General features: G+C 34.2%; 1 protein-coding gene across 1 annotated transcript; it reads right to left on the reverse strand.

Annotated features, from left to right (window-relative positions):
• Positions 1-531: 531 nt before the first annotated feature.
• Positions 532-8,188, reverse strand: LOC103696702 (lactoylglutathione lyase). The gene is made up of 9 exons (XM_008778399.4): positions 8,085-8,188; positions 6,018-6,164; positions 5,803-5,927; positions 5,527-5,591; positions 5,219-5,431; positions 3,348-3,395; positions 3,097-3,204; positions 2,859-3,011; positions 532-778 (listed from the first exon to the last, which is right to left on the reverse strand). The coding sequence occupies exons 2-9, from the start codon at positions 6,137-6,139 to the stop codon at positions 734-736; spliced, it is 879 nt and encodes a 292-aa protein (XP_008776621.1). The 5' UTR covers positions 6,140-6,164; positions 8,085-8,188; the 3' UTR covers positions 532-733.
• Between the last annotated feature and the right edge of the window lie 4,761 nt (positions 8,189-12,949).

Genomic DNA, 12,949 nt, shown 5'->3' on the forward strand with positions numbered 1-12,949 from the left:
AAAGAAAGAGAAGCAAAAGAATGATAACATGAACGAGAATGAGATTTAGAAAAAATATATCAACGAAAACTCAAGAATTGCATTGTTTTTAAACAAATCAACAACATAAAAGGATCATATTTATACAAGCAAAAGTGGCCCTCAAAAGCCTAGGACATAAGGAACAGTAGGATGGCTGTAGAAGATTAGTGGTGGTATGAGAAAATCAAGATGGGAGTTCAAATGACAATTCAGAGGATATGCTTGACAAAAAAAATCTTGTTGATAATAGGGATGGATAAAGAAATTATGAGCAAGCCAATGCAAGAGAATGGGTAGGTCTCATAATGCTTATGGCATCACACCTCCATAATTTCCTCAAGACTGTTATCATCAAGAAGTAATAAAAGCTTGGTCACAGAATAAATGAACATCATGCTGTAAGCCAAACTGTGTATTAAGCTGTGTATTTTCTGATAATTTGGGGTCATCTCCTGCCTACCGCTGCTGTGCTCTGATATTTGTCACATTCAACAGTAAATAAACAACGTGATACCAAAAACTCAGCTATATATAAAGCAGGAAAAGAACGTTAGAGTTGTAGTAGTAACATGTGTTTATGTTATTATAGTGCATGACATTGTAAGGCATGCAATTATTATATACTACCATATTTCATCACATACACAGATTACGAGTAGCTGAAGTTATCACACACATTGATAACCAGTTCCAAGGACATTCTTTATTATGATCACGCCTCCAGCTCCTTGAGGAAATCTGAGTGGTCGACCAAAACCTGAGAAGCAGCAGGACAAAATTAGCCATATATTGCCTGTCTGATTATAAATTTATTCTCATCGTACTTTAAGAAGATAGCAACCACAAATAGCGATCTTTAATGCTCTTACATTCTCAACCAGATTATAAAGAAGCATTATCTTTCTGTGTACATCATCTCGAGAATTGAATGCGCCCTCATTTGTGTTGCACCTCTTGATCGGAGCAAAACCAGGAAGAAATTGAAAGAGAGCCAGTCTAGGCTCAAGCTAGGCATAGAATCAGTTATTTCAGCAAATTTCAGCTGAAAGTGACCTATTTTGGTGGCTGCTGTTATATTAAGGTCATCTATTTGTTTCTTTTAAGCGCATAGGCTATATTGTCAATTTTGGGCAGTTTATCCTAATTTTTCTTGACTTAAAGAGGAAATATATGACAAACATATCCCTTGCTGGGCCAAAGACTCTCAAAAAAAATCCCCTGCTACACCAACATAAATGAACACAAGAGAAAAGGACTAATGTAAAAAACTAAATGTCAAACACTGTCATTTACAGCAATTACTATTTTTTTATGTATGATATAGATATAAAACTCCCTCTTCTCCAGGCCTCTCTCTCTCCCCCCTCCCCCTTGTCCTCCTCCCTTTTCATCCTTGAGTCCTCTACTCTTTAGTCCCCTTTGTCTCCTTATTTTCTTCTTCTATTCTTTATGTTTCATCCATTTTCCTTTCGCCATTCCTCTATTCTTTCTTCCTCTCCAATCATTCATTTTCATCTTTCTCCTTTGTATTTGCAGCAGACACAATATCAAACTGAAACAAAATGGAAAAACCTTTTCCCTTCCTCTCTTCTTTCCTATTCCTATTTCTTTGTTCCAGCCTGACATTAGATGGCAGACATATGACTTTCTGAATTTCTGATTCAATCTTGCATTACCTTTACAACCTTTTCCTAAGACCCACCGATTACACATCAAGAACGAACCCTAAGACTCAAGCTAAAACATTTAAGTTTCTATTCTTAAGCCCCTTGCCTTCAAGGACCCCATTAATTTGGTATGACTGCCTCCCCGTTCTACAATATCTATGTTGAAATGTCAAGAGAAAGATAACAGAGTTAGCTAAATACAGAATTTCATAAACCATCACTGTCTAATTGCATACATTAGATGGTCAATATCTAGTGTTTAGACAAGAGGATTCTATTTTTCTGCCTGTCAATGACAACAAGGCTGTCATCCCTTTCCTTAAAAAACAGAAAGAAAAAGATTATCATCCCACACAAGGTGCTGGTTATAAGTTACACAGACTCCAGTACATCACCCATCGAAAAGTTTTTTATGTGATGCTGATGATTTCTAATGACTCAATATCATGTCGACAAGCAAGAACACCTCATAATCTATATGCTGTTGTCATGGAACTTGAAAGCACTTTGAAGGATGTTATTCTTTGTGGTAAAGTGATAAAGGGAAATATTCGCAAGAGGAAAAGGTGAGGAAAAGGTGAAAATGACAAGGATTTTAAATTATTGATAGCATCTGAAAAGCGATAACAGAACTCAAAACATCATTGCCTACGTAGCAGCTAGATATTGTAGATACCTTGAAGAAAGTTGTCAAATCAAGGTTACCAGCATCAAATTATATTTTTTTCTTTCAATCATACGGCATTCCTTTAAATCTTCCTAGCTGGGTCAACAAGAGTTGCATGTTTTAGATATGCAAGCTAACCTAGATGCTTCCTTCCCCATGAGTTTTCTAGTTCTGTGTCCTTCATCGCACTCAGGAACTAAAAGTGGTAGAATGATAAGAAGTATGAGCTCAAACAGATCATAATAGGTTCATCTATGGCCCAAAGCTTCTGCAGGTTTTAAACATATGAATTGGGATTTGCATCATCACAAGAAAACTTTTGCATAACTATTTTCAGACACTTGAATTCATCAGTTCAAAACAGTGAGCATAAAATAAAGTATCTCAACTAAATACACTAGTCCTATATTTCATACTGAACCACAATACAAGCAACGCTAAAGACACATCAGTTCTGTGCATTAGACATAGAACTACTGAAAACATGCAGAGGAGTGACATACCACTTTCCAACCATCTGGATCAAGAAAAGAGGTAATTTTGGTGTTTATTCCTGGAATCGGTCCTGGTTGTCGTGTGATTTTTCCTCCTAACTCTTTGGTGACCAGATCAACAACCTCAGCACTTCTATAAACATCTTCAGTGCTAATAGCAACCTAGCAGTGGATATGAGTTATAACAAACATTAGGAGAAGTAATGGGGAATATACAAATTTACTAGTCAAAATAATATAGCAGCACCTGTGCGTATGCGTTGCCTTTGGTGTACTCTGTCACACCATAGTTGTATGTCAACTCCAGAACTGTTGTCTCATATTCATCAGCATAACCCATCATGGCAATACTGTACTGCATAGGTCATGAGATCCAGATTAAACTATAAGTGCTACTATGAACTATGATTGACTACAAGAACAATGAATCCTCATAATTTCATGACATATACAGGTTAAATATATAACCACTAAAATTAATTTCGGATAAAAAACTACCTTATACTGAGGAACATCTTTTTTCCTCAAAAACTTCATCCCACATGCCTGCAAGAAGGTAAAAGGTACCCAAATTTAAGAACAGATTAACGTCTGAACCAAATAACTGACCAAAGAAGCATCCAAAACAGAAGGATACTGAATGCGCACTTTCCGTGTATGAAAGAATAAATTACCGGACAGCCCACCGCTGCCTGTGAATTGCAAACAGGATGATGGGAACAGAGATTCAGATTTCAAAAAATGATCGACATCACACATTTTAGTTTTTGTCTTTTTTGAACCTCCATCCTATGATCACAGCAGGTCCTTGGGTGGCAATGTGGAGCATTAGCTGCTAGCACTTCAAAGGTCTCTTGTCAGCTCTTCATCCATATATCTAGATTAAGATGGCAGGGTGCCCCCTTGACTTATTCCCTCTCAAGTACATGCAATGGTTAATTGATCTGGCATTCTACCAGAAGCCAAGAAAGAACCCTTCTCGGAAGTCTGGAGAACACACAAAGTGTGTCCCTGCCAACAGGCAGGACATTGGCATGGAGAGAGAACAGAACACACTTGCCGGAAGTTGATGATCAGGATCATAACGGAACTTTGAACAGCAAGGAAGTTAAATTGCATCGTTGAGCACATTCACATAATCTGAGGTCAACTTATTTTTACCATAAATAATCTTAGCAAAATTCATATAATATTGAGAAGAAGCCAAAACACATTCTTTACACATACAGATCCACCAGATTAATGCAACTGCTTCCTTAATATTGTTCTTTCATATCATGATGTAAAACCAATGGTTATCAACTCATTGGTGCAATAGTCTATTTGCAACTCAACAAAAAAGGAGTCTCAGAGAAAATAAATTAAGACAGTAAATGTGTTCCTTGCTATATAACATGTAGTGCCAATTTAAGATGAAACTTGGATTTCTGAAAGATACTTTATCAATCTTGGCCTTCTCTTCGAAGACAAAATCCTGATCAGTCATTCTTAGGTATCTCCCAACATGGATGACAAGTGAATTGCAATGCATCCCACAGCATTATAGATAAGGATAATAAAGAAAATTTATATTTTTTCCTGCCTTCTCCATCCCTATAGAATTTCCAACCTAGCCCCACCTCCTAGGAAATTCTTGTTTACTATCAGACTAGCTTTTGAACTTTTGTCGACGATAGGAAGAAAACTGAATAAATGTTCAATGGAACTTGTTGGGTTGTTATCGCTTCCTTCTCTTTTTCTTTTCTAATATATCACTGGAATATGAAATGATCTTGCTATTTAAACTCAATCCAGCATGTTCTATAATTAAGAGTTTGGGTTAAACCCAGATTTTGAATATGACAGCTTTTGCCATGAAAATATTATAATGTAATACTCATGTTATACTCGAAGGAGCGGATAGCCTATTAAACAACCTAGCAATCAAAGAATGGTAACGTAACAAACAGTAGCTACGTTCAGCTAGTAGTTTAACTGTACCCCTTTTTTTTGTGTAAGGTAAACACCTAGCTAATTGAATATGTTGATTATCAAACAGACACATCATGAAAAGAAGAAGAAGAAGAAGAAGTAACAGAATTCATGAACACAAAATATGCCATCTTTACATTTCTCATTACTATATGTATCTTTCATCCTATAAATGAGTAATGAAGATAGAAACTGAGTCAAAATATTTTCAAATAATGAGCTTGCAAGGATTCATGGCTTACTTTTTAACAAGTTAGTATTAACTTCTGCTAATATCCTTATGGCTGGTAATATCTAATTTTGTATAAAAGGAAAGAGAGTCGGTGGTACTTGTAGCCTACTAGAATCACAGTGTGCAAATGCGAACAACACACACTATGGTGCTAACATTAGAATACCTTTTCATAAAACTTGATAGAGCGTTCCAGATCACCCACACGAAGCATAACTTGGCAAAGAGGCTCAGGTGTTGGGCCCCTCTGAATAAGCTCAAAAAGGTAACCATCAGGGTCCTGTGCAAAAGCAATTACAGTTGTTCCTCCTTTAACAGGACCAGGTTCACGTGTGATCTTGCCGCCCTTTTCCCTGATGTTTTCAACCAACTTGTAGACCTACAGCCCCATCAAAATTTCCTCTTTTAAGAGTAAGCCAGTATCATATAAATGTAACCACGAAAATTAATTTTAAGCAAGTTAAAGATACCCACATCTTCTGTTGCAATAGCAAAATGCCCAAAGCCTGTGCCAATGTCATACTTATCTACTCCATAATCTGTCCACAGTACAGGAAAGGAATCATAATAAGCATACAGTACTGTAGGAAAAACTCAACTTCATGCATTAACATATGTGTATACCCATGACTACCATGCATGATGCATCGCTTGCAAAGTTTTGTGGTTTAAGTGAACTTGGCAGTAGACTACAAATTAGAATGAGTAAAAGTTCAAAGGAAAAACAAAATATTTATATGAGATACATACTGTATGTCAATTCTACCACAAAATGAGAGTCTTCTGGCCCAAACCCAAGGAATGCATTTGAATATTTCTCTTCTGGAATGTCTCTTTTCCTCAGTAGTTGCATCCCAAAGCACTCCGTGTAAAATCTAATGACATTACAAAAATTTAAATCAAAATGAAAATAATAATTCCATAATGTTATAGAAAATTGATAAATGAAATTTTAGACAGCATACTTTATGGTACGGTCCAGATCCCCAACACGATAAACAGCATGTAAAAACCGCCGCTTGTCTTTCTGTGCCCATTCAAGTATATTCTCGCTTGCAACTGTCTCAGCTTCCATTCCAGATGCCATATCTAGATGTATCCTATATTTTCTTCTGTGCATGTTATGCAGATAAAATTAATCATAACTAAGCTATTAAACAATATTGGTATAAATTGAATTGATGAGGTTCATAAAGATAATTTTTGTTAGTATCTATACATGCAATTTTGAGGCAAGTTACTAGAATTATAGTGCATTGTAAACTTACAGTCCAAATTGTAGCAGAGGGAACAATGGTAAGAAATCAGTTGAGGGTGCACAACAATAAAGACAGGCAATAAGCTAAGAAGCACAAAAGCAACAGAGTTTTAGAACTGCCATTACTGGGGGCAGGAACTACAGAATTATTGTCTCAAAATCTGCTTTTAAACCAAAATAATGCTCCTGCTCCATGAGACACTATGAACTATAAGAAGCATAAAACCTATGGTTCCCTCTGAAAAAATAAAAACATGTTTTCTCACTCCCATTCTAACCCCGAGTTTTGAAGACCCCTAGGATGCCACATCAATGACAAGGAAAATTCATACGTAAATAGAAGGAATTACCGAAAACACAATTATAACTATCGAAGGAACATCATAGTAAATTTGACAAAATCCCTTCAATTTGTTTCAAAGCAATGTAACAATGATGGGCACTCTACAAAATGACTTCAAATCATTTTCCCCTTTTCTTTTTTTAAAAAAAAATCCAGAGCAATGCCTAGAATATTGGGCTTGTATGTTGGATTAAAAGTTGATGGGGCTCGAAGGGCAGCCTAGCAGCAAACTGAAGGGTTGGTGGGATTGATTGACAGAAGAAGGAATCTAGCAAGTTGATCAACTCCAATTCAAACCAATAGGTGAGGAACGACAATGGAAATTCTTTAATATATGATGCAGTATTCAAAGGTGGTGCTGGAATATTCAAAGGCAAAGGCTTCAAAGGCTTTAATCAAATATTTGGCAACAGACATCTTTTCTTCTTCTTCAATGTCTCTTCATATTACTTCTATAATTCTTCTTCAAAGTCCTCAAATTTTCTCTAATATCTGCAATTGATCACATTCCTTGCTGTGCTAAAGACAACCCCATCACAACCAAATCTGTTCTTGTCCATTACTCCTCTAATCCAGAAACTTATGCTGGAAAGCTTTTCGGAGTTTATTAGTTTAGAGTGATCTACAGTTTGCATCGGAACAATTACACAAGATCCATCTCTATATGAAAGGAAAAGAACCCGAATTGACCATCCATTAATGGAAAACTTAATTTATGCCTCTGAAGTATTGTTCATGAAACCGATGCCCACAAGTAGACACACTAACACCAAGGAACTAGGTAAGGCCCAAACTTTCTATTTGTTTAAGGCCACCCCAAGGTGCCCTCAATCATCATGGCATGACCAGCTGATCTGGGTCGTCAGGCCATGGATTGATTCTACCCCCATCAAGAATCGCTCAATAAGCGATTCTCTAAGGTATTTCCAGCGATAAAATCTAATGAACTGAAACTGGATCCATGTCTACATGGAAAGAGCGAGGGGGAAAAACATTTCCCGATCATCAAATATTGCATGGGATTAATTTAACGCCTTCAAAGTAAGATTCATGAAATTGATTCAGAGCAAACGACGCATTAACATGACAAAACTTATAAAGAAAAAATCTCCAGCTATCAAGAATTAACCTTGTTTTGGCGTCAATTCCCACAGCATAAACACAACAGTGCAAAACATCAAGCCATAAAAAATTATATTTAAACAAAAAAAAAATCTACAACTTTCTACACTGGTGAATCGAGGAGTATCCTAGAGTTTCTCTTTTGAACCCCTACTTCGGATCATTTCTTGGAAACATAACAACTGGTTGAACCCATAAAACGAAAATTCGAAAACACGATCGAACAACAGCTAACTTTAATTTTTGATCGTCGTAAAAAAAAAAAGAAGATAGAAGGAGACGATTCGAGCAAAGGGGCAGTCTTCTCACCGGACGGAGAGCGCTCAGGTTAGACGCATCTGGCTGCCGGCCTCCCTCAGTGAGGGATGTGTGGGGGAAGGATATAGAATTAAGCGGAGGGCGGGGCCCGTGGAGGATACAGCTCACCATTTGTCAGTTACGGTCGGACGATTGACACGTAGCACGAAAGTTGCTCACGATAAAATGGCTTTTAGTGCTAAAATGAATCCCTCCGTTCCATCATATTAGTAACTATTAATAAAACCCTTAAATAAATAATTTTTAATTAATATTATTAAAAACTATATTTTGTTAATGTATATTGATATTAATGGAATATATTTTTTATTAGTATTATATCCTACTCATATCCTGCCGGTGGGTTCTAAAATTGCACTACTATTTTATCAATTTTTATTATTTTTTTATCATAATCTTGCTTAAAAGTTAAAGTATAACCGCTAATGATTTTTTATATTGTATTTAAGTAACTATTTTATGTAATTTTTTTATTATATGCGCTTGGAGCATAATTTTATTATATTATAATAAATATTTTATTTTACTATATCAATGTTACACATATACTAGAATTTTGTATGATAATAGTATACAATAATATTAATATAAAAAATTATATAACATGATAATTAGGCTTTTATATTTTATTCTATTTTTATTATCTATTTTATTCTATATATTTTATATTATATTTCAAGAATAGCTTAAAAAAGAAAGAAAAAATTGTACTTCAAGCACCGCATAGGTTATATGCTAGTTCTAACTAATGTGAGATGGAAAATAAGTATACTAGACTAGATGCAGAAATATGGGATTAAGAAACGCAGAAGCCCAAACATGCCTCATATACAATTATATTTGTAAGTTGGAATTATATAATATAATATAATAGATATATAATATATTTTGTAAAGCCATCCAAAGGTTTTCACTTTTATATTTCATCATTAGCGGCAAATAAATCATGTCAACCCATAACTTGAACTAGTTAGGTCTAGTCCATTCTGAGCTCTTGGACTCATGAACCAAGTCTAAAGCGAAGTGTTATTCTATTTGGAAAATTGTGTCGGGTTTGTGTTAGGTGCTTTCATACATAATCTGATACATACATACATACATACATACATACATACATATACATACATACATACATACATACATACATACATACATACATATATATATATATATATATATATATATATATATATGGATCAAATGTTAAAACAATTGTTTCGTTCAAGTTTGTTTACTTAACCCAAAACACTGACAACTATCTATGGCCCCAAACTCTTCGTCCATTCACCTCTTTGTCATATTCTATATTAGTAGGTTGGTATTGCAGCTAATTACTTTCTAAGTTGGGGGGGGGGGGGGGGGCTGTTCTTGGTTATAAACTCAACTCGACCTAGATCTAGATATATTAAATTATATTTGAGTCAAGCTTGAGCAAGCTTAGCCCGAATGACGTGATAAATCTAAAATGTTTTCCGTCAACTTAACATAACCTCACTTCATTAGTCAATGAGTTGAATCCAAGTTTAAAATCAAAAACCAAAGAAAATAGGATCAAGTTCAAGCCAAGCTTGTGCTGGTCCTAAACTAGCTCAGTTCCAAGCTTATATACCAACAAATTTGTCATACTGGTGAGACAAGCATGTCAAGATTTTAATTTTTCCCAACTAAGATAAAATTTTAAAAAAAACCTAGAACCCCAATTAATATAAAGGAATTGAGATATTTATTTGAAGTAAGATTAAGATTGATAACTATTTTTATGCTGTAAGAAAAGGAAAACAACAAAATAACCAAAAAGTGAAACATAGAAATAATGAATGAGTTAACATATAAAATAAAAAAATAAAATATAGTAAATGAAATGGAATAAGAATATCAGAAAAAATGATAAAATAAAATAAAAATTTGCCAATTTTAATCAAAAGGTTGGACATTAAATGGTGGATTGGTAATAGACGTGAAAAAATTTTAGAAAGAGAAGAAAGATACAGAGCATGTAAAAAGATTCTTTGTTATTATGTCCACGCTTTCTCTCTTCATGGTTCCTTCCATTTATTTCCCATTCTTATTTTATTTTTAAAATATTTTCCTCCCTAAATGGCCATTCTAACTGGAAAGAGAAAAAAGAGGGAGGTCCATAGTTGAGCAGAATTTGAGGTGGGAGATTACGATGGAGAGAGATATCTAGGTGAGAGATTCCCTTTCCCTCTATTGTACTAAATAAAATATTATTATAAAAAATAATAAAATAAAATCAAAAACTTCTAAATTCAAACTCTTACTTTTATATTATAAATGTATCAAAAATATCGTTTAATGTAGTAAAGAAAAATATACTAAAAATAATCGATCGATAGAGTTGTTGTACCAATTGTTTTTCCAAAATTTATTAATTTGCATCGGCAAAAAATAATAAATAAAATTTTAAATTTATAAAAATCTAAGTCTTAAAGCAAAGCTTAACAATCATAACCTAAGTCTGTATATATATGTATCAATCCAACTTAATCTTAACCTAAGTAACTTGGCTTGTTGGTTTTATTGGTAAGATAGGTGTCGACAAACTTGACCTGTTAGCAAGTCAAGTGAAATCAAAGTGAATTAGGTCAAAACTTTTCAATTGATCATATATTGAGGATATAAAATTAAATTAATTTTAAAAATATTATATATAAAATAATATAATTCTAAAAATAAGACATTATGAATCATTGGATTGATGCAATAGCTTGTGCTTGAGATAAGATAATAGTTATTGAGAAGGGCTAGATTCTATATTGTGATTGATTTTGTATTTCACAATTTTTTATTTTTCTTTTTTTTCTCCTTTCCTCCTTTCTTTGCTTCTTGTATTTTTCTTCCTACTCCTCTTTTTCATTTTATTTGTTGGTGAAATATATGATCGCTTGTTACCATTTTCTGAAAAAAAAATCACTTAAGAATTATTCTAAAAAATATCTATCTACTTCATGATCTTCCCTTCATCTCTCTCTATCCTCCATCTTTACATCCACTTTCCTCCTTGTGTTCTCACTAAGATCGCACGCATGAAATCAAGTATACATTATTCTTGGTTAATGGATTGAAAGTTATTGCTAAAAGCTAGAAAGTTTTCAAACATGTAAGTCAAGGTCTTTGGTTGAAAACGCCAATTTGATGGAGCGATTCACTCCACAACACTTTTGCCACCAAATTCTAAATACTTTTATCACCATCACTCCATATCAACCCTCACCGTCACGACATTGACTGCCATTTTTTTTTGCCCGCTCCTTTCAAATCTTAATGGGCCACCCCTCCACGGATTATATCCCTCCAAATTAGCTTCTCCACTTTAAGGACAAAATCTTTATTATCTGAAACAACCATTATGAATGCTCCCAACTCTCACACAAGAAAATAAAAGTTAGATGATATGTAATGCTATTAGTTGTCTCCTTTTTCCCACTTGACAGTAACTTTTTCTCTTAATAAATTACAAAAATCTACTTAAAGTTTATATTTATTATACTTATATCCATTAATGTGTAAAATATATATGTATATCTAATTAAATTAACGGCATTAATAAAACTGTTTATCTCATCTCAAAATTTAAAATTATTCATAGGTTTCCAGAAGAATATATATATATATATATATATATATATATATATATATATATATATATATATATATATATATATATATATATATATATATATATATATATTATTCTTAGCTGATTGTTATGCCGCTAAAATTATTTTGATTAGTTTTATATTTTTTTTACGATTAAAATTAATGGTTAGATTAATATTTTATTAAATTATAGTTTAAAGTATTAAATAAAAATAAATTTTAAAATTTTAAAATAATTAGATATACATATAATTTATCTCTAATTTTTTAAAAAAATTGTAATCTACTTTTTTAAGGTAAATAAAGTTTCTGCCGGCCCAGCCTTCGGCCGAGGGACGGTGGGGCTGTTGAGGGCAACATGGAGTTAATGGCTGTGGGAAGCCATCAATAATGGGGGGAGAAAAAAATCATTCTTTGAGAGGATTGATGGTGATGGCGAGGAAGGAGGGTGATTAATCATGACATTAACAGTGACGTGAGGCTGGAGTGGTGATGTTTGCGAAAGAAAATCTTCATCTTTGTAGCTCCAGAATGTTACAGTTTATGTTCCTACCTATTATTTGGTAGTTTGGTCAAAGCCAAAGGCGGCATTCTAACCTTGAGCGGATCGGAGAAGAACGAAATAGCCAGCCAAAAACCTTTGTTACTGCACCAAGCTGCCATCCTACACTTGGCTGCTCTCTATTGCATGAGCTTGTTGACCCCTGGTTCATTTCATAATCTTATCTCCACATCACTTTCTCAGAATAAAAAAAACCTGAGAGAATCATAATTTACTGGGATTTTTCCAGAATCCCTCGTTTCCTACCCAACCACAAGGAAATTTCAGACTAATAAAGATAGAGATGCAAGCTTCCTCTCAAACTGATACCCACGGCATAAAGTCCCTACCAAGGAAGCACCCCTTGGAGTCTCAATAAAGCTTCCTATGATTCCAGAATTTAAATGTATTGTAGGTAGAACACAGCAGTAACCATAACCTAGAAGCATTTGCAGTCAGATATATCATTCCAGCTTCTCAAATCATTTCTAACAGAGTCCAACTCTTTATCAACAAAAACTTCTTAAATGTCTCCCAACCTCCATCCAGGCCGCATGAAGCCTACCTGTCACTCGCTTCTGTACGAATTTATCCTCGGCAATGGAACCTAGCATGGTTGACAGTTGATGGAGAGCTGCAAATAATACCTGACAACTTCAATGGAGTTTATGCTAGGACTTATCTTCTCTGATTC

This window comes from Phoenix dactylifera, chromosome 12, assembly GCF_009389715.1.
Source record: "Phoenix dactylifera cultivar Barhee BC4 chromosome 12, palm_55x_up_171113_PBpolish2nd_filt_p, whole genome shotgun sequence".
NCBI classification, from domain to species: Eukaryota; Viridiplantae; Streptophyta; class Magnoliopsida; order Arecales; family Arecaceae; genus Phoenix; species Phoenix dactylifera.